Below are 23,546 nucleotides of genomic sequence, written 5' to 3' on the forward strand. Positions count from 1 at the left end.
GACAAAGATTTTTTTGTTATATTGTATGCCCAACAACCACCCTTGGATTTGGGGAACTCACGTTCTCAATAACAATTCCCCCTCCCTCAGTGCATTCATCTGTCCCTTCATCAGGTCCCATGGTGGACAGCACATCATCACAGGGAATAATCAAGGAATAAAGGAGCAAAAGTTTCTTTTACATTACTCACCTCCTGTTCCCCCATCATATACCTAGCAAGAATAAAAGAAATGAGAATAAAAGAATGAATAAAAGAAATGAGAATGTCACTGGCATAGGATTTAAATCCCGTGGGTATAAGGTTAGGGGCAACCAATTTATCACAGTCAGATCCAATCAGGTCTTCTTTGGCTACTGCATTTTTTCATCAGTTCTCAATTATATAGGTGCATATTCAATGATATTTTACTTTCCACTTTCTTCTATGTTTGCCCAGCTCTCTGATATAATCATTCACTACTGACACAAATCCAAGAGCAAATAGAGGACACTATGGGTGAGATTCACTAGTCACTTTGGCTAGTAATTAGCACTACCGACAACAACATACAGAGCAAGCAAACATCTTGTCAGAAAACATCTTACTAGGGTCTCCCTCCATCTTCCCCCATAGTTTAGGTGCCTTAAGGGAATGGTCCTTGTTAAACCAGTGTTCAGAACAATGCCTTGTAAGAGTAAGTGCTTAGTAAATGTTTACCGATGAATGAATGAATAAATGGGGCAAGACGGTAGAATCATTGCTGGATAATGTTTTTGTATTTCAGATCCCTATCTGTCACCATATAATTTAGAAAATTTCCCACTTTGATAGTCATTCTCTTACTTTCCTGTCTGCAGTATGAAATTTTGTTCAATGTGTTTTTATTGTGCCTACTATATATAGCAAAGTGTAGGGAGACTATAAAAGTGGGTGAGAGGTAGTATTTCTCTTTGAGAAGTTAATACTTTAGTATTAACTCAAGTTAATAGTCAATTACTAATTGAACTTGGATAAAGAGGTAAACACACATTATTTTAAGAACAAGAAAACACATGCAGAGTACAAGATAGAGCAAAAGAAATGTTAGAAGGAAGTTATTTTTACAATTTCACTGGGAGGTGTGAAGGAAGAAGATATCCTCAGAGACCTCTTTCAGAAGGAAGGCCTTTTAGAAATCTCAACAAATCAAGTAAAGATACAGAAGAGAGTGATAAAATAGAGTGATCACCAGGAAACACGTCACTGATGTGAGGTTCTGGGCCATCCTCAGTGGAGCAGCAGAGGAAATTAACCTAGGAATAATAATCACATATGTGCCATTACGATACTTACACTGTCTCCCAACAGGCTTATCTGTACAGGGTTTGGACTTTGGGAAGGTGGCTGGATCACGGGGCCCTGTACATCAGAGTATTGATTAATGCACTGAACAGGGTCTGGTCAGAAGAGGTGTGTTACTGCGAGCATGACTTAGAAGGGTATATAGCTTCTTCCCCAACTCTGCCCTTCACTCTCTGCTTTCCAGCTGCTCTGCCATGAGCAGCTTTCTTCTGCTAGGCCCTTCCTGTTTTGGCACCAGCTGACTATAGATTGACTCCGTTGAAAATCAGGAGCCAAACCAACCTCTCCTCCTTGAAGTTGTGGGTGTAAAATATTTTGTACCAGTGACGAGGAAAGTGACTGAGACAGGATTTCATCTTATAGGACAGGGAGCTGAAATGCTAGGAAAGGAGTAATTCATTCTGTATCGTATAAATAGCAAATAGAAGATACAGTATTCAAATTCATTAGTGCTAGCACTAATTTGTAATCTCTATGGTTCAGCCATGGTGGAAGAGCTACATTCTTCTTGCTCCAATGCATCCTTGCTCTTCTATAGGCCCAGGCTGAATCTTCTTGAACCTTGGGGAGTTTATACATCTCTCTTGTTCCTAGTTGGTTGGCCTTATTGATCTAGAAAACAGCTCTCTGCTGTGATGATGTCTGTGCAATGTCAGACATTTCATAGACATTCAGGGTGTATGAATTTCTCTTCCTTTCATGGGCCCAATTTATAGTTAATGTTGCTGATATCCAGTGATGAGTGATGCTTTAGCTGCACCAGTAGTCAAAATATTCCCATATGACTTGGTAAAAAGATGGTACCTTTTCTGTTGTCTCATACGGCCAAGACCTTTATTCAGTACCCCTAAGGACTTCTCTGTGATCAAACATCTAGCAGCTGATGCTTGATGCAACCAGGGGTCTCTAAGATTCACTCCTGAGCTTTGTTCTGAATCTGTTCAGATTGTTTGGGACCCAGCAGGGCTGGTTGCCCAGTATTTCAAGCCTTATCCCCTGATCTGTTCATTTCTGATATCATTCAGGACTCCTGGGATCTGTTCTCCACCTTACCCCATCACCAGTGATTCTCCTGGAGGAGTCATGCAAAGTTGGTTAATTATTACTCAATAGTTGATATTGCTTATGTTCACCATGTGCCATCATTCTAGGAAATACTCAAAGTGATGTGTTAAATGTAGATTTTGAAAACAAACGATTCTCGCTAATTGAGTGTATTTCCTAGAGGGAGCTGTAAAGTCACTGCTGCTATTGTTTTTGAGCCAGTCCTGAGATGCTTAGTTACATTTTTCATTTCTGGGATAAAATACTCAACACTCACAAATTAAAAAATGAAAGATTTATTTTAGCTCACATTTTGTAGAGGTTCAGTCCATAGTTGGTTGGTTCCGAGACAGAGCAGCATGGCAAAAGAATGTGGCAGAGGAGAAACAGTTCATCATGGCAGGCAGGAAACAGGGAGACATCCTTCTTCTTTCCTTTTTTATTCTATCCAGGCTATTGGTTGTTGCTACCCACGTCCAGGGTAAGTCTTTCCTCTTCAATAAATCTGTCATGAACACTCACAACTGCGCTAAACCAATCAGTGGTCTAAGCCAGTATCACACGTCCATGACCCAGTCACCTCCCAAAACCCCACCAACAAGCACACTAGGCTTTTGGGGGACATTGAGATGTAAGCCATAACAGATGCTTCTGTTTTGTTATCTCCAGCTGTGTCCAGAGGCCCTGCGGGAAGCCGATCAACTGTGTGCCACTGATGCTTGAACACACGGACATGGTGAACTGTACCTCTAGCAGCCCAGGTCACATGAAGTGTGCTATCACCTGTCAAAGGGGATTTGCCCTTCAGACCAGCAGTGGGCAGTACCTCAGGCCCATTCAGGTGAGTTGGAAGCCCATACTCACCAAAACCAAGCTTCTGGGGCATGAAGCCACCCTTCTCCTGGCTTCACTGGGGAAGGGCAGGTGTTTATAAGCCATTCAAAAGGGGAAAATTAAGGCTGTAACATGAAAAAAGAAGCATGGTTTAATAAAAATATAAGGTATTAAAGGATGTGCAAGTCTATTTATTAGGGTGAGAATTTGCTCTGTAGGTGGGCAGTAGATATGAATGCTTATTCTGTTCTCCTTTGTTTTTGTCTTCCTGCCAGAAATGATGTCCCCCACTTTTAACTTTGAGATGAGAATGCAACCCATTCATAATTTGCAGGCAAGATATATTGTAATCAATGTATCTGTGATTCCTTACAAGAATGTTAGAGAAATACAGTTTGATTTCACCCCAAAGTATTAAATCTATTACTGAGGCAGAGTTTCTATCATGATACTAGCTTTGGCTGAATTGTCTACATTTCTACATTCTACAAGCCTCATTCCAAATTGCTATAACACCATTTCCAAGACTTCAATGTAGTTTCAAGATAATAGAATATATTGGGTAAGATCATGTTTCAAGGGACAGATTTGAATGAAATTTCAACTCTTCTATGTGCTAGGCATATAACTTTAGGTAAAAACACATGAAAGAAACTCTTTAAGCTTGTTTCCTCATTTGTAAAATAAGTGAAACACAAGTACTCATTTCATTGTGTTGTAAAGATGACTGGCTAGAAACAATTTAAAAGCTTCTTGTAAAATGATAGGCACATGACACTGTGATAAGCTGCATTATTATCAACATAATAACGTTCCCCTATGACTTTGTTCTCCAATTTTGTTTAAGTGAGATTGCAACACTCTACAAAGGAATTAAAAACATGAAACCAACCTTTAGAAAACATGACCACATTTTGAGATGAAAAGGAAGGCACTAGGCAAAAGATAATAGGGTTTAAGGAGAGAACTGTGAAGATGTATTATCAGAGAAGAGTTAATGTGTGTTTATTAGTCAGACATAAACGGTTTGGAAGATTAGACTTTTTTAAAAATAATTTTGTGCCAATTGTTTGCTTAACAGGTTGTGAACATGTGAAAATATTTCACTTGGCTAAAAATGGTTAGAAAGACACAACCTTGAGTTTCAGAGAACCTAAATTCTGCCTAGAAATAGCTTTACTGTCTTTTAAAGAACTAACTTATTGGTCTAGGGTACTTTAGTTAGAAAAGCAGAGCTCTTGTAACCTGTTGTTCTTAGCTCATTTTAACTCAGGCAAAGTATGTGCACATTAAAATAAGGTAGAAAGGGGGGTGGGGATTTAGCTCAGCGGCAAAAGCATCTGCCTGGCATGCGCAAGGTCGTGAGTTTGGTTCCCGGTACCGGAAAAAAACCAAAAAAAAAAAAAATAAAAATAAAAAGAAAAAAATAAAATAAGGTAGAAAGAATAAAAAAGAACAGAGAAGGTAGGAACTAAATAGGCTTGCATGACATGTAAAGCAAAGACAAACAAACACGGTGTTTACAATGCATTAAGATTTGGAGCAACTTGAGACAAAATGAATAACACCTGACAAAGCCAGGAGGAAAACCAGGCAGTGTATGCAAAATTTGAGAGACATTTTTTAAGTGATTAGTGGCTTGTGCTTTGAGCCAGACTTCTGTTGTGCTGGTGTGTACCAGGCAGGGTCTGGTTGGGAGGAGAAGATAGGAGCTCGCTCTTTGCCAACCATATGGCAGGTTCAGCCACAGAGCTCTGCAGCTGACTGACCACTCCTGTCACCCGAGGCTGGCCTCATGAAGGACATGATACAAGTCCGGCTCATGATCACAAGACAGTGGGGATATTTGCTTGTTGTTGACACAAGAACTGAAGCTAAGTAGAAAAATGTGTCTGGATTTGACTTGGATCCTTCTGGCAGGCAGCAGGGAAACACTGGGAAGCAAGGATAAGCTGCAGCCAGAAGCTGGTGTCAGGGTGGCAGGTGCCTTCAGCAGGCATCTGACCTTGACTTTGGTGCCGTGCTGGTCTCTGAAGTAATCCTCTCTTTCTCTGACCTTGAACCCAGTACTAGAGTGACTGCTGTGTTTTTCCCAAACAAGCCATGAGCTCCAAGTTTTCTCAGTCTTATTCTATCCCCAGCCTAGACACCTTCTTCTCCCACCTCCCATGAGTTGCTGTGAAGTGCTGACCCTCTTGCAAGGCTAATCCCTCTGTTACACCCTCCCCTCAAGTGCTCCTCCTTCCAGCCCAGGGCAGGCAGCCCTTCCTCCAGTTCCCATAGAGCTGCCCACCTCCATCCACATGGCAATGCAAGATGTGGCTTTACCTTCAAGCATTTATATTTTTTCTCCCTGGATTCCAGTTTTCTCCATCATCTTCTTTATTGTTGACATTCTTTACATTATGTTCTGTCCAATAATTATAGAAAGAGAAAGAAATTTTTTAAAACAACAAAATATATGCCTTACATTTTTTTTGACACACACAGAGAGAGAGAGAGAGAGAGAGAGAGAGAGAGAGAGAGAGAGAGAGAGAGAGGGAGAGAGAGAGACAGAGAAACTCATTAGGTTTAGGTTGGCCTCAAACTCACAGTCCTCCTGCCTCAGCCCTCAAGTGCTGCAATGACAGATGAACACCATGTCTGACTCGGATTTCCTTCTTTACTTCCTTTATGCCTTCTCTCTTTTTCTCCTTCTTTCCATTAGCTTCCTTTAGACATTTTTCTTAGCAACTGTTTCAGTGTGTAATTTGCTCCTTTAGTAGATATTCAGCTCCCTGAGGACATCTTGTTTAGTAGAGGACCTGGCTTTTCCAGGTACTCAACAAGCACCTCTTCATTTCGTTAGTAGCATCCAGCTACCCATTTGACCACAGGCTGCCCATTTAACCACAGGGCATGGAACATACCTGCACGTATTAACTCTCACCTGTTTTTAGACACTAGGCACCTTTCTCAGTGGAGATGATTATTTTCAGTAGCCTTATCAAGTTGGCATAATAAGAGTGCTTATAGGAAACAGATGACATGCCCAAGAGTGGGTAGTTCACAAACATGTAATAAAGGCGTGTGGTATCCCGGGATGAAGGGGCTTGACTATCACCCTTCAGCCTGAAATGTTGGCTGTAGGGAGCAGCAGAAGCAATGGTGTGAAGGAGCAGAAGGCTTAGGAAGGCAGCCATGGGAGGAACTGACCTGCTGTGGAAGACATGAAAAGAATAAGTCCTCAGGTTGCCCTCATCTGTTTCTCTCTCTTATCAATCTTGTGCTACTGTGTCCCAAGGCAGAATGAAATCACAAGTCAAAGGCACTTGGCCCACAGGGATCAGGATCCTTGGATACAGGGCAGAGAGGAGCAGAGAACAGACCTGGACCAGCCAGGGGAGGACATTGCTATTTAATGGTTCCCTTTCAGTCACAGGCTCTTTCATTAGTGTCATACCTGGGTATTTTACATTCAAACCGTGAGGCGTGAACAGGGAGGAAGGCACAAGAGCTTTTCTGAATTAAATGTTTGCACAAATGACTACCAAGACTCTTCCAAAGCCCCGAACCCCTTCCAATAGCCTATGCATATGACATTGATGGAAGCACATTGTCTATTTCTAGAAGGAGATTCTGCTCACGTGTTCTGGTGGGCTCTGGGACCGGGACGTGGGCTGCGTGCCTCTTGACTGTGGCATCCCTGACCCATCTTTGGTGACCTACGCAAACTTCTCCTGCTCAGAAGGCACCGACTTCCTGAAACGCTGCTCCATCTCTTGTTTGCCACCAGCCAAGCTTCAAGGTATTGTCTGGCCAGCCAGATACTTACCCATGTTCTCTTCGAGGAGCTTTAGAGTGCTTTTCTTCACCCCACACCCTTCCCGTTTGCTCCATCATGATACTGGAGTAAAGTCCCAAATGGCGACAGCATTCTTTGGGCCTGATTACCTGGAAGGATTTCCTGGCTCAGCCTCTCGTTCATGGAAGAAGTTTAGGTTTTTCTTTGTTTTTGTTTGATTGTGTGCCTCTCCGCTGCCAAGTCAAACCAATTGGCACAGTGGTTTTGACAATATTAATAAACAAGGTATACTTTATTACGTGCATTTTAACATTTAGTTTTTACAGCCTTTCTGTGAGTTAGTTGTGCTTTGTTCTGTATTACAGATAAGAAGAACAGAGTTACATCAGTTGCCCGTGGCTGTAATGTTAGAGATGAAGAAGGGGTACAATCTGGTGTAACTGACGCTGATACTTTGCTCTTTACCTTAGCAAGCTTCTCAGGCTTTGGTATATGTAACACTCACTATAACTGTGGATTTACCAGCGTTACTCTGAGAAATTCTACTTTACTAGGTCTAGTATGGACTCGTGCTGCCTTTGTGAGTAGGTTCATGGATTGCACTTGGATTGCACTTGGAGAAGTCAAGTGTTACACTGAGGCCCAGGATGTGATATTTTAGCAGCATTCTGAATGCAAATGGCCTGGGTTCAAATCTTAATTCTGCTCTATTAGGGCTGGGCAAATTACTGAACCTCAGTTTATTCATCTGCCCAATGAAGAATCTGTTTCATAAGATGGTTTGTGATTTGGAATTTACAAAAGTTAATACACATAAAATGCTTTAAACAGTGCCTGGCACGTAGTAACTATGACAAAAATGTCATACATTATTATTTTAATGCTGTCTGTGTTATTACCACTGCTACATTTTTATTATTTGTGAGTAGGAAGGAAGGTATTGATTTAGTAAATAATTCGTCTAAAGCTAATTTATCTGGCCTCTGTCCTATGTGATACCACAATGGATGCTCTATGGGTAACAAGATACAGGATGAACATTTGATGTGAGATTTTTAGACACTGCTCAAAAAAGGGCAATGTGGCTTTTGAAGAATTTTAATGCTCCAACAGATTTTCATGCTTTTTACTGTTACTGTGACTCTGCCTTCTGAGCACCCTGTGTTTCTCTTTCTTGGAGTCAGGACTGAGCCCATGGCTGACCTGCCTTGAAGATGGGATATGGTCACTTCCTGAAGTCTACTGCAAGGTGGAATGTGAAGCTCCCCCTGTCATTCCAAATTCCAACTTGCTCCTGCCTCACTGTGTCCGGGGTAACCATGATGTCGGCACCGTCTGCAGATATGAATGCAAGCCGGGCTACTATGCGGTGGAAAGGACAGGGAGGAAAGTTAGGAAGTAAGTGCAGTGTTCTTGGTCTTCACTGTCTTACCGCCTTCAAACCTGTCTCCTATTCCCTCATTTGTAAATCCCAGATCATCCCTTGGGAAACAGTGGGAAGATCTTTTGAGATACCTACTCCTCGTTGTATGTGCTTTTATGTATAGCCTCTCTTCACCTGCACGGATATATTCTCCAGTCTTGACAGGCAAGTGACATTGTTTCTTTAATTTAAAGACATTCTTTTCCTTTGGAGTTTCCATAATTTCACTTATATAGTTTTTAAAAGAATTTCTGTCCTGATTGTTATTTTCTTTGTACTTCATTGTCAGGAGCTGCCAGGCATTATACAGGCCGCTTGACGCCAGCTCTACGCTGCCACACCCTCATCTGTTCAACTTCTAATTGTGGCTTGCGCAGAAACTCCCTGGCATAGTTCCTAGTCCAAACATTAGATAGATGTGTGACAGTGGGAATGCTTCATTCTCTCTCTCAGTTTTCTCATCTGTAAAAAGGAGACAATGATAATAATAGCTACCTAAAAGGGTTGATGTAGGCATTAATTGAATTAACAGTGTGCTAATTTTTGAAACATAAAACACAACACACTATAACTATTGATTTTCTTTCATAATCTTTCTGCTTTTTCCTCCCTGAATTTGATGGATACACAATCATAGAGTCATACCTGGAAATGCCTTCCTTCTGAAGGCATGAGGAATGAGAAAGGCAAATACTTTACATTATGGCATAATTTACAATAATAGGCTCACAAGGGGGTCTACCTAGGATTCAAATGCTGGTCTTTCTTTACCAGCTGAGTAACCTCAGGTAAGTGACTGAATGCTTTGTGTCTTGGTCTCCTTTGTAAATCAAGGCAAATGCCCTTTGAGCAAGGGGTGAGCTGAGAGCTGAAGGAGAGAGCAGATACCCAGTGCAGTGCTGGCTTGTGCCAAAAACTCAATGGATGCTTTCAGGAAAGAAAACCTTATGAACAAACAAACAAGCTTTTCAAAAAAAGAGAAACTCTTTGTATTTAGTGGTGCTCTTTCCATACTTTATATAGATATAGGACAAAATTAAATCTGTTTCTTCCCCAGGACTTAGTTCAAAGCTTGAGCATAGGTATTCTGTTTGAAGATATTTTTAACTAACAAAATCCAAGCCATGGCCTTACCAATGTGGCTGCAGATATAAGCTGTGCTTCTACACTAGACTTCTCTAAGAGCACAGAATAAAGTCAGGAATCTTATCCTTTAGCTCACATCCACCCTTGGTGTAGTTGATCCCAACCACGTTAACATGGAACTTGTAGAGCCTTGGCCTGGTCCATGAGAGGAGAAGAACAACCCCCCTTCCTGCCATCTCAAACAGAGGGAAGAGCCATGCTGATCAGAATATGAATGATAACGATGAAAAACTCATAGCAGGTGGACTCTTTGCTTCAGCAGACCCTATAAAGTGCACTGAAGAGTTTTTGACAATGGAGAGCACACTGCATGTGATTTTCACAGGGTCTAGGTGTAATTTGCATGGGTGCACACTGACAGATGGCAAGTGCCCAGCTATCTTCAAGTGCGGATGTTATGTAGGTCACCTGGAGGCTGCTGTTTCTTGCTTTCTCCCCAACTTTTCTGGCCTGCCTTTTTATGCACCAGGATTCACTTTGGATATCTGCAGAGCTGAGCAGTGAAAAATAATCGAGGGAGACAGAAATGCATCAGGCCGTGAAAGAATTAAGGGTGGAGAGCTGACTGCCAGTTCTCTGGGCCTAAGGCTGATCTTCTTGGTGGGGAAAATGAGGTTTCCTTCCAGAACTCTGGGTTTGCTGTCTCAGCCTTGTAACTCTGCCCCAAGGCAGGGGCACTTGAGAGCCATGTGTGGACCCAGCTTTTCTGGCTGAGAAATTGGATGCTTGCATCACAAAGTCAGCAACAGTTTTGGCTTAAACATTTACATTCGCAAGCACCGTGCTAAGGAGAGATTAAATTATTTACTGCCTTGTGTAAACTGATTAAATCTTCATTTACACCTGTTTACATAGCAGGCGACGATTGGTAATCAGAGGTTTGCAAGGTAGGCGTAAATCACTGTCACTTAACACTTGTGTTTATCCAATGAAATATGTCAGCCTTGTTCCTCCCTGGAAAAAGCCCAGAGTTGTACAAACGGGGCCCTAAAATTCTTCCTAGGACATGCACATATGAAGAGAGGAAACTGAGACAATCAGGCAGGGAAATCAACCTGGAAAGAGCAGGCACATGATAATTTATGCAGTTGTACAGTGTGTCATAGGGTGAGAAACAAATACTTGATGGTTAGAGCTGCGATTTGAGCAATACATTCAACATCCATGGGCATGAGGTTTTTCATCTGTCATATAAAGGCTAGTAATTATTTGTATCCAACAGCATTCTTTTGAGGCTGAAAGTTGGGTAATGTACTAAAACATTTTATAAATTGTAAGGTCAGTGCATGTGCCACACTAGGTATTACTGCTTGCTCATTTCTTTTTAAAAGAAGAAGGTAACTACCAAAATATCAGTCAAATGCATTCTTTTCCTGCTTCTTCCAAGCTCCACTGTAGGGGAAGTACTAGACTTGACTTTCCCTGAGATCCCTATGCCACCTTTGTCCCATTCCACCTAGAAGTAGCAGGGAAGGCTCATTTATCACGTGCAAACTCCTTACCAGGCTCTTATTCCTGGATCAAGAACAAGAAAGACACAGGAATGAGACCTAGGCAGTCATGTCTCAGAACTGGAGGCAAGTTCTGTTTTTTTTATACCATGGTGGTTTTAATCTCCTTGAAAGTCTTCTTCCTTGGTTCTGTTCCATTTCGTGCCCCAATTTTCCTTCTTTCTCTCTGTCTCTTCTCAATTTTCTTTTCTACCCTTTTCCCTCTACCCACCGCATTTGTGTTGGTGTTTCTGAGTTTTTTTCTATCTTGATCTACACATTTGTCCAGGATGAAGCACCTTTAGGCCATAGCTTTAATTATTGCTCACATGGCGATGACTCCTAAATCCATACCTGCCACTGTAGACTTTTCCCTTAAGTGCTATGAAGGTCTTAAGGCCAAATGCCTACAGTTATCTTATCTGCATCTCAAGCTCTTCACTGTGCAGAGAAGTTCATAAACATTCCTTTCAGGTCGGAGCATCTCTTTGCAACAAAAAATAAAAAAATCTTTAAAAGAACTCAAATTCAATTATAATATTTTCCTACATAAAACTGAATGACGAGTCTTTCTTCAGCTACAGGGATAAAGCAGCTTAAGTCAAAATATTTTCAGGGTCTTGTAGGATCTACCTTGTCCTTTATTTCTCAAGCTTTGGTCCCTACTCTCTTTCCCAGGAGACCACTTCTCCCCATTTACACACCTGCTGTAACACATGGAACTCATGGCTAGCATGCCTCTGTACCTTCACACATGCTGTTCCTTCTGCCCAGAGCTTTTCTTCAATCTTTCTTTCAGCCAATTCTTATTCTCCTGTGTTTAGCATAGGCATGATTTTTCATTCAGGAAGCCCACCAAATCTCCCCAGATTGCAGGAAAAGTTACTCCCTTGCATAGAATAACATCATCTGCTCCCTTGACCACCAGTAATCCAATTTCTTGCCTATGTTCTCCAATAGAGCATATATATCTTGCTTAGCATTTTGTGTATAGTGGCAAGTGCATTGACTTGCAGGTGCTCCAGACTTTCTGAATTGAGGAAAGCATGATAGGATATTGATATTAAGGTTGATGCTAAAAAATATGGCAAAGGAAAGAGGTGTTTCTTATTGGATGATAGAGATCTTTAAGTATTTTAGTGAGGAAGAAAACTAAAAATATTCGTGTATGTTTTTAACAATTTTCTCTGCCACATAGAAGGAATGGTCAATTCTCCAAGGACAGCTCTAACTTTATTTACTCATCAGACATTTACACTTGATTAGCACAACTCTATACAAGTTACTGGTAATGAAAAAAAGGTGGACATCTCAACAAGCTCACTGGAACAGTGCTTCTCATATTTGGCAGCACGTAGAATCACCAAGGGAGATTATAAAGTCCTACTGTCCATGTCATACCACAACCAATTACAGACAGTCTCTGACTTACCATGGCTCCACTTAAGATTTTTTGACTTTCCTGCAGTGCAAAAGTGGTATGTATTTAACAGAGACTCTATTTCAAATTTTGAATTTTACTTTTTTCCTGGGCTAATATTATATGTATCCTCTCCACAGTATACTCTATTGACAAACTATGATATCCAGTAAATTAGGTATGTTACATGCTGTTCTGACCTGCAACAGTTTCAGTTTATGAAGGGCTTATGGGGATGCAACCCTACTGGAAGTCAAGGGACGTTTGTACACCAGCATCTCTGAGGTGGGAGCCTAGATACTCTTATTTGAAACAGCTACCCACGTTCTTACAGTATGCAGCCAAGGTCAAGAGCTAGATCAGTGGGACCCTTGGTCTTGTTTAAACAATATCACTATGAGATTTGGCTCTTTTAATAAAGAAAAAAACCCAGTAAACTATCTTTCAAAATTAGTACATTAGCTTTTTGTGTAGCAGAGTTTTACATGTCACTCTGACGATCATTCATTTTTGAAGGTACTAGAGAAAATATGAGAAGTGTAACTTGAAAGAAGCGACAACATTTCTAATTTCAAGAACTCTTTCCTCTTCACAATGTCTGATAAGCACAAACTTTCCTGAGGAAAAGCCCTTTGCTTTTTCTTCTACACAACTTGCTTCCCAAACAGATCATCATTAATCATTTCTTTGTTGTTTCATTAACTTGACTTCCTAGGAAGCTCAAATAAATGCGTTTGACTTCTATTTTATCAAAAAGACCATATTACCCTCTGCCTTATCTTTCAGTTCCATAGTTGCCTTTTTCTCATTACATGTTATCTTACTGTGTGAAGGTTAGGTTAACCTCATTAGGGCCCAAACTTAATTTAACTTCTAAATTATCCCAGCCTTCTAGGTTTGCTTAGACAATCTTTCCTTTTATAAGTCATCCATCAAGATGCCATCAGAAAGGTGCTATAATAGCCACATCTTCTTGAGGGTAATTGGAAATAGCTATCTTTTCTGAGGGTTATCCGTGGTATCAACTTTACCAAAGCTCATAAATTTACTTAAGATCTATAAACACAACTGTGGCTCAGTCTGCAACAAGTAGCCCTCATGTTCTGATTACTTACTGTTTAGTAAGTTCATCCTGATGAATGCCCTAAGTGTATACTGATGAATGAAGTGTTCATTGATGAATGCCTTGTCTGAGCTTCCTTTGGGTTAGAAGCTTAACATAGACTAGAACATAACATGCAAACTTGACCTCTCCCCACACACAGAAGACTGTTCATGTAACACAGAGTGAAAAAGCATAAAACCTGGGCTCTGTTCCATTGGGTTGATGAAGGCAATGATGGTGATGGTGCTCCACCATTTGGTGCTATGTTTGCTAAGTATTTTGCCTATTTTTCATTTGCATTTTTCATAAGTATTTGCCATGTATTTTTCATGACAACAATGAATTTTGTTTTTAATGAAATAACAGTACAACATGTTGTGATATTGTAACATATGATTTAAGGTGCTGTGATACATTTTTGGTATGGTACTGTTTCCTATTACACATGAGAGGACTGAAACTTGTCAGAGTGTGGTCAAGTAGCTTTTCCACTCTCCCTCAGCCAGTACATGGCAAAATTGGAATTAGAGTCATTCTAACTCAGAGTCTGTGATCTTAGCTAATAGGACTTTGGATTTTGAAGGCATTACTTCATTTCTCTGGACTTCTTTTTCCACATTTGTAAAATAAGGTTTTGAGTGGTTTCTCTGGAAGTCTGTATTTTATTTTCTGTATCAACAGAATAAGTAAGAAGAGCTAGCACTTTGGAATAACACCATCAAGACAAGTGATATGTAACAATTTACTAGCACCAGGAAAAAAGCAGTGATTATTGTAAGCACAAATATACCACAGGCATAAATGCAATCAGGAATGCTTAGGGTAATCTTAGGGGAATTCTTGGGGAACTCTTGGTCCAAATGGCAAAGTGTTATTTTCTTCTTTGGATGGGGTTTGGTCTCCATTCACACTCAAGAGGACTGGATATAACCCTCCATTCAAGACAGAATATTAGGAAGATTTTCCAAGACTTATAAAATTGAGTTTAAAATTAAGCACTTCCCTAAAATTTCTACCAGAGATAATTTAGCTAAAATGCTATGAAAGTTTCCTTACCCCAACATGTATTTCCTGACATAGTAGTTAATCTTACAGTTTCTGGACTTAGATCCAGACGTGAATTTCAATTCTTGTATATTAGCAGTTCTTGTGCTTGTGCTAAACATCATTATTCTTTTTTTTTTTTTTTTTTTTTTTTTTTTTTTTGGTTTTTCTCTGGTTCTGGGAACCGAACTCACGACCTTGCACTTGCCAGGCAGGCGCTTTGCCGCTGCGCTAAATCCCCAGCCCCTAAACATCATTATTCTTATCTACAAAATAAATATAATGGAAGTACTTACATGTTCTTATGAGGATTAAATGAAATAATGACTACAAAGAACTGAACACAATATCTGGTCATATCTGAATATGCTATTTATCACTATCACAACCACTCTCCCCATCACCAACCTTATTTACAGCAAGCTAATGCCACTGATAAGATGTTGCCTGGAGCACCCTTTTGGTGTTAAAGAGAAACCTCTTTAGGAAGGGATGCTATACTCTCCCACCTGTATGCAGCAGAAAAATAGCAGAGTCAAGGAAGATGGAAATTGTCATTCAAAGTTGGGAGGCAGTACACAGGTTTTCAATTACTGGTTGGGGAAAAGTGCATTTCTCTGCCTATAAAAGAAACATGCATCAAAACAGAAAACCTGTGAATTGAAAAAAAGTGCCTGTCTCTCCCCAACTCAGAACTTTGCATGCTTCTTGACAGCGTACTGTCAACTCAGTGAATTATCTGAACAGTACAGCAGCTTTCAATAGACCATGAAAAGAAAAAAAGGGGCTCTGAAGGGAAAGAAATGGAAATGAAATAGGAAATACTAATGTGCATACTTCAAAAATTAGTGTATGCAAACAGAAGTCAAGCTGGTCTGGAAAAACAAGAGCAGGGCACATCTTGGAGTTGTTACTTAGATTTTTAAACTCTTGATTTTTTTTAAACAATAGCCAGAATCTTTGAAATTTGACTGTCTTTATCCTACTAAATGAAGGAGAGAAAAGTCTTGGCTAATGAGCTATAAATGCGTGGTAAGACAAAACTAAAACTTCTTCAATATTCTGGATTTGTAATTTTAAGAAAATAACTAAAATAATCTACCTATTTTTTATGCTATGTGCCATAACACTGTATATGTGTGTGTGTGTGTGTGTGTAGGTGTGTGTGTGAACAGGTGCTAAACCTATACACATATATACACGTGCTATTTATAATTTGCCAAGTAAAGAAAATACTGTAATCTCTATGTATACTCCTGCATCTGTAAGAAATAGAAATTTGTTTTCTTTCCATTAAGACTTTGTCTAGCTTTATAATTAGTGTTTATAGTAAATACAGTCAAAGTTTATCCTTAGAATGCTCACTTCTCTTGCCATTGTAGGATAATGTGAGCTTTAAGTTAATTTATTACAGCTTCCTTTGGCTTCAAAGTGGATGAACCTCCTCCAGGCCTTGGCCACTCAAATATACCCCTGGGTACAGGCCAGCTCACTGCCGCAGACTGTGCAGAGCTGGTGATTGGCACAGAAGCCCTCACTTAAACACAGCACTTGCTGGACTTCTAAACTTTTCTGTGACCTTCAATTCCAAGCTAGGGAGCATTTTATTGTAAAACTCTATTTCACACTGACTGGTAATTTTTCTGTTAATCAAAAAAATGTTAAATCTCATTTAAGAGCTTAATTGTTAAATATAAACCAATAGGGATTTCTTTCTTTCCTTCTTTATATTCCTTTTTCCTATTTCCACCTGTGTCTTAGGCTCTGCTAACCCTTTCTTCAGCCAACCAGGTGAGCAGTTTGGTGGTGACCTTGCCTTGCTCTCTGAAAGTGGCATCTGGCCAGGCCAAGCTGATTCCTGAGTTATTTCCTAAGGGGTTCTGGCTAGTACAGAAATACGAAGATTTAAATAGAGTGTGAATACTGAGTAGAATTAACATTTCATATCCATCTTACTTCCAGAGATAGAGCAGAGTAGTGTAGATGAATAGATCTTTCGATCCTCAGTGCTAGCCAATAGTTTCTGCTTTTTGTTGAGGATGTGGCATTCATTGTATTACATGTTTTATATACATGCTTTAAATACACTAACGTATGTACTAATAATGCTATGAAAAACATATGATTATATTAAATTTTTTAGACGGGAAAACAAAGGCCAAGTAACTTTTCAAGGGAGAGATTTATTGAGGGCCTAGGCTGCAGTTCTAGCATAGACTTCTGGTTCATCTGCTTGCATCTGCTCTCAGACCCTCTGCAATGACTACTTCCTGATGAGAATCACCCAGGAAAGCCACAAAAAGTCTTTTGAAGGCTGCTGCGACTTCTGGCTGTTCCTCTTCACTTAGGGAAAACTAACTGAGAGAGTGCTCATCAGCCCTTTGCCTTTCATGTACAGCAGGGCACCTGAAGTCAGGAGGATGCAGGACTCCCATGTGTCCGTTCCTAGTCCTTAGGTGAGCCACAGCTTTCTGGAAACACAGGCATTTCTGGTCCATGCAAATATCTTTTCTTTTTTACCACACAGCAGTGACAGATGACTACATAGATTTCTAAAAATGAAAGAATCTGCCTTCTAAAAATGATTTTCCGTGGTTTGTTGCCCATTTTGGCAAGAATTTTGTCCCAATGGACCCCTTTCCCTGCATCCCTCCTGAGTCATGCAAGAGGGAACAGATGAAAGGAGAGACGGAAGAGGTCAGACTTCTTTCTATTGACCCTCAGCCCAGGTATGAACCTGCAACACCTCTCACCCTTCTGAATTCCCAAGTGTGCTGTTCCTCTGCCTGGCACTCCCCTTGTCCTTCTGTACCTAATGAGCCCACCTCTAAGTAGTCCTCCACATCTCCAGGGAGGCTTAGTGGCTCCAACTTCAGGCTCGTGTAGATTAGTATTCTGGCTCTGTGACAGTATTTATATTTGTTTCTACAACAGCAAAATGTAATGTAACAAATAGGCAAATAGTAAGAGATAGAAACATGTATGAATTGTCAAATAATTAAAAAGTGTCTGAAGAGGGTGAAGGCCACAGGTTCCTCTCTTTTAAGTTCAGCTTTTCCCTGCCTTTCAATGTAGTCCCCAGTTCCTCAAACACATACCGATAAGAATTGTTATTAGGATCTGAAGAATAACTGTAGTCACTGCTGTGTATGCTTAGATTTAAATTGCCTGCACTGGAAAAACCTTTGGTTGTTTTAGCTCAAGGCATAACCTGCACATGTTCCATAGGAAAAACTGTTGACCTGGTATAAACCAGGCACTTAGAGGAGAGGGTGAAGCGAGGCTGTTGAACTTGACTTGGGAAAGTTTGGGAGGACAGTGGTAGTGGAATATGGAGAAGGAAAGCTAAATGTAAGGAGAAGTGCTCAGTGCTAAGGGGCAGGGTGTTGTCAAACCTGCCAGTCTGGAGACCAAATGCCAAGCAGCAGAAAGTCCAGAGATAGGCATGAGGAGTAGGATGCAGAAGCCGAGTACACAGTCCTTGCTCCTAGGAGTAGTAGGTCGTTCATCCTGATGGAAAGGCTCTCTTACATGAGAGAAGAGCTTTCTAAGGGGATTTTTCTTAAAGAGAAAAGAACAAAAATAAAATAACAAAACAAAGACAAAAACAAAACAACACAAAAACTATAAAAATGATACAGGATTTCAAAACAGGATAATAGGAAATCAACAATGGTTGTTGTATTACTTACTGTTATGTTCAGAGTAATTGCTCAGATTACCAGATATAGGTATGCAAGATTGATCAAACAATTAAACCTTAACTGTTCCTTTCAATAAACCAATAGAAATTAATAGTACAATTATCTTAGCTATCTTGTGTATATATACATATTTTTCCTTTCCGTCTTTCTTTTCTCTTTTCCCTCATCCCAGTTGTGCAACTAGAGACCGTACTTACAGGTGAAATAAATCAGACCCACATGTGTAAACACAGTATTGTCTCCCTAGTGTAAGAACCTGAAAGTGAAATAAAATTTGAAAGGTACAATAGATATTGTGAAAGGAAAAGAAACTGCTCAAGATCTAAGGGGATTCTTTCAAGTGAGAAAAGAAAGGAAAACCAAAGCCAATATTTCTAATTGTATGGTCCTGCTGATAGTATTTCTCATCTTGTAGAAAGGGTGGGGCAGGGCATTGGGAAAGTTGGTATTAGACAGTGCAGAATAACAGTGCTCAGTTGTGGACTAGTCAGGTCTAAAGTCTGCCTGCTCCCTTCTTAGGATATTGGCTCCAGTAACCAGTCCTGTAATTTGTTAAGAGGAAAACTGGCAAGGATGTTAGAAGTGCTGATGGTTCTCTTTCTCTTTGGGGTGCGGTAGAGGACTGTGTCTTTTTAAATGGTTTAGATCAGTACTTCTCAAAATTTAAAATGCATAGGAATCACCTGGGGAACTTCCTGACTGCAAACTCTGACTGAGTTGAATTGGGGTATATCCTGAGATTTACTTCTAAGCAGCTCCTGGATGATTTCAATACTGCTGCTCTGGACTCCACATTGAATAGTAAGGGGCCAGGTCATATTATAAATAAAGAGGCTGTCTAATTTCATTTCAGACACTGAAAATGTAAGGAAAAACACTTAATCAATTAATACTTTAGTATCAATCTGCATAAAAGAAATAATGCAATTGGCTGTCTCTTTTGCATATTCTTTTTAGGGTAGGACAACTGCATAAATGCAGTAAGTAAAGGAAGGTAATTTATCTACAGATACATTTCTAGGGATACTAAGGCTTACATAGTATGACATAGGCACTGGCATCAGATTCATTAAGGTACATTGACCAGTCTGACAACCCCAGGCAAGTTATTTTAATTTTCTGAACATTACTTACATCATCTAGAATATAAATAACCCACATATTTATTAAACTAGAATTTACTGACATCTGTTATGTACCAGGCATTGTACTGGGTACAGAGGATACCATAGTAAATAAGGTCACCACGCTTATATTTCAGTACAAGGGACACTGGCAATAAACAAGTAAAACCAATAAACAAAATAATTACAGAGTATACATTCCATGAAAGGAACAAAGATTCTCTGATTAAGGAAAGTTATAGGGGTAAAATAAGGATGCTCTCAGTTGGTGAAAATTATTCTTAGGAAGAAAGAAAGGGAGCTAGTCTGAGGAAGAGCAAAAGGAAAAGCTTCACAAGCAGAGAATGAAACCCAGGTCCTACAGCAGGAAAGATCTTGAGTTGTCCATGGAGTCCCAAGTCCAGAGTGTGTGGTACGCATTGAAGTCAGTAACACAGAATTGAAGGAGGTCATGGAAAATGGATAATGTCATGCAGGGTCTCAGAGGCTAATTTGAAAGCTTTGGATTTTATTTTTCTTGCAGCCGGAAGCAATTAAAATGTTCAACATGAGAAGTAACACACTTTAATTAATTAATTTTTCTTTGTGAAAGTTTCCTTGAACTGGTTCTTGCTGACTATATGGGAAGAGATGCAGGAAAGTATGGTTGGTCCAGTTGGAAAGTAGGAGATGGTATCTCATAGTAGCACCTGGGGCTGTGGAGATAGAACAAATTCTAGAAATATTTGGGAGGTGAAACTGACAGGACTTGCTGAAGCACTGGATACATTCAGACAGAGGCTGAGGGACAGGTGAGACTGAGAGAGAGGGTGAAATCAATGATGTTGTCTAACTTTCAAGTTGGTGCAAAAGTAGATGGTGGTGTCATTTACTAAGCTGAGGATGATTAAGAAGGAGCATTGTAGGCATGGTGCTTAAGAAATCAGACAATAAGTAATGTTCCCTATCACATGGGGTGAGTCTGAGATAAAATTTCATAGATAGATATTCTTCTACACAATGCCTAGTAATTCAGTTATCAGCTTTTTTCTTGCTTGCTATTATTCGTGCGGGACTGCCCATTGGAGACACCAGATGCCCTTGGTTGGCAAAGACATGATAATTCTCTTGGACTTAACAAATCATATTTTTATTTTCTCCAACGGAACATAAATATTACTCTGAAGACTCTTCAGTGGTGATAGAAGGATGGGGTAGACTCATGTGTGCCTCAAGCAACATCAATCAAACTTGCAGCCAAGTTTTGATTACACGATCTTTATTTCTGGCAGTGATGTAAGAAGCAGAAAAAGCACAGCTGGATTTTCAGCTCTAGGTGGATACCACAAGTTTTAGAAATTGGAAAAAGCACCTTCTAACTTGGAAACTGTGGTGATTTGTCTGGAGAAGTTAGAAGGATGAGAAATACAAACCTTACCCTAACCCAACTCCTCATGATACCATTTACAGAATAAGGAAGAAATCAGAGAGGAAGATTATCCAACAGCCCTAGCTGAAAGGCTAGTGCTCAGCAAAGCCCAAGTAGGACAGCTAACGGCCTGTTAAGTAAATGACCTTACACTCTACTTATCTTTACTAGCATAGGAAGGTGCAGAAATTCTCATAGTTTACCACTGTGACTTCATATAAAAACTACTGAAAATTTAAAAATATAGAGTCCTAGGCAAATCCCAGGAGATTTGGTTCTGTAGGCTTTGCAATTTAGGCTTCTAAAATATCACTATGTGATTCTGATAGGATTGATCTGCAAATTTTATTTGGAAACTAGTGATGTAATTGTTGAGGTGTTTTATTTTATGAAAACCTTGAAATCTATTCTAGCTTTTACCAGTGACTTGTTTGTTGTGTGAGCTTGAGGGAGTCAGGTACCTGGTCACTAATGTTAATCACCTGACTAAAATGAGATACTGTAGTTTCCCTCCCTCCACTGGGGTGAAAAATGTGTTATGTGACAGACATTTAGAACAGGTTACCAAAAAAGATTTTGGATGTCTGTCTTGGTAGGGGCCTGTATGTGTGCATTGATCTAGTACCCAGCGCTATCATCCTTTGAGATGCAAAGCCATTCACTCCACCATGTCAGAGTCTCTTATCTCTTGATGTATACATATTATGTGAAGGCGTTGGACCAGAAACCCATTTTTCACTAATGATCTCAAGTGAGTCAGAGCTCATCCTCAAAATCACCACACCAAAGGAAATACAGGCAGCATTGGAGATTAAAATCTTGCCATTCTTGTATCTTGGTTAGTGTAAGCCCCTGTAACAGACTATGGACTAGGTAGCTTCAGCAACAAGCATTTGCTTTTCACATATATGGAGGCTGAAAGTCTGGCATATCCCTTATCTGAGAATACTTCTTGCTTTGCAGCTGGCCATCTTTTTGATGTATCTTCATGTGTCCAAGTGCAGAGAGCAGGTTCTATATCTTTTCTTCTAAAGCACACTAGTCACATGATGAGGGCTCTACCTTCTTGACTTGATTACCTCCCAATGGTTCACCCTCCTCACATGGCACATTATGGGTTAAGATTTCATGATGAGTTGGGCAGAGTGTATGTCTGGGGTGGGGATGGAGGATCCCCATTGTCAGTCCAAAACACTAAGTAGCTGAAACTGAAGCAGGGTAAGTGGTGTGACCTAGGCTTCAGTACCCTTTGGTAGCCTCACAAAGACACTAAATTTCCTAAAACTTGGGAAAATCCAGGGCCTCATGGTTTCTTAACATAATCACAATGTCTTTTGACACAAAATGGCAAGAATGAGCCCACTACACTGAAGTGCCACGCTCCATACCACGGATCTCAAGTCTTGCACAGTGAGGTTAGATCGGTATGGACATCAGGCAGAATGAAACGTTGCTCACTACTAAGCAATGAGGAGAAAGGTACCAGTTGGGTCTTTTGGGAAAAGTCTTAGGGCAGAATTTAAAGAGCATTATTCAATGTAGAGAGATGCAGAGGCTGGGAAAGGCCCTTGGAAAGATGGCTATACAGGACCATTTTCTCTACAAGGGAGAAGAAACTGCAAGGAAGGTGGATGCATGAGGTTGTGAGAGGCACAGGAACTTCTTCCTAAAGGAAACTGGACTTCAGAGGGCATCAGGACACTCTCCCAGCATCTCCTCACTCCTGCCCAGGAGCCTGCTCCCAGGCCCAAGGACCCAGTGTAAACTGCACTGCTTCTCTTGCTACCCTGTAGCAGTCTCCCTCCCTATATTGTTGGTGGTTTGCAGGACAGGCCTGTCACACGGTCTGGGTACCACCCAAAATACCCAAACTCCCTTTTCCCATCCAAGTTAAATCTGTCTACCCTCACCCCTGAGGTTATTGAACTGGCAAGGAAATATATGAAACCAACATTCTTGAATGGTTCCTCACTCTGGGCACGGAAAAGGAGGACTATTTCCATGGTTGAAGAGTTCCAACCAATTCAGAGAAAAATACCACATGAAGTAAAAATATTATCATGCTGGCCAAGCAAGGGTTTTCCTTCATAACCATGCTGACATGCAAGGTTTTTATAGCCCTGCCTCTTCCCCGGTGTCAGTGTATTACCTGCTCTTTCCAGCTGGGGGCTGTCAATTCAGCAGAGGTAGGGGAACGATTGCGTCTGTGGGAGATGGTAGAAAGGAAAGAGTCCCTGGAGAATTTAAACTTTATAGTGAGAAAGTACAGTAAAATATCCAGTTCAGGAGGGGGATAAAGGGAGCCTCACTACGGTAAAAGAATTGCAAACCCTTCACTGAGCATCAATTTGGGAAGACCCCAAATGTCATTTTCTTTGAGGGACGGAAAACATATATGAAAGACTGCATGGTGGGATACCTCACGCAAAATTCAAGAACAAGCAAAGCTAATCTACATTGTGAATGTGTGTATTGCAGGATCCTGTATGTTGTAGGAGCAGGTAGATTTTACTGGGAAGAAACACAAGGGGAAATTCTGACGGGATGAAATGTTGTATATAATCTAGACTTGAGCAGATTACCCAGTTGTAGTTACATGTAATAATTCCACAAGCTGCATACTCATATTGATGTATTTTATATGTGTAATTTGTTATTCAGTTCAAGCATTTTTAGAAGAATTTTTGCCACACTTGTA

The 23,546-nt window shown here is 40.3% G+C and overlaps 1 protein-coding gene across 2 annotated transcripts in view; it reads left to right on the forward strand.

Annotated features, from left to right (window-relative positions):
• The window catches only part of Pappa2 (pappalysin 2), a 262,402-nt gene that overhangs the window by 182,103 nt on the left and 56,753 nt on the right, over positions 1–23,546 (forward strand). For both annotated transcript variants that reach the window (XM_013520972.1, XM_005374904.2), the window contains exons 15-17: positions 3,036–3,207; positions 6,810–6,987; positions 8,169–8,382. In XM_013520972.1, the coding sequence (XP_013376426.1) occupies positions 3,036–3,207; positions 6,810–6,987; positions 8,169–8,382 (564 nt within the window). The remainder of the gene's footprint in view (positions 1–3,035; positions 3,208–6,809; positions 6,988–8,168; positions 8,383–23,546) is intronic.

This window comes from Chinchilla lanigera, unplaced genomic scaffold (assembly GCF_000276665.1).
Source record: "Chinchilla lanigera isolate Chin_1 unplaced genomic scaffold, ChiLan1.0 scaffold00005, whole genome shotgun sequence".
NCBI lineage: Eukaryota > Metazoa > Chordata > Mammalia > Rodentia > Chinchillidae > Chinchilla > Chinchilla lanigera.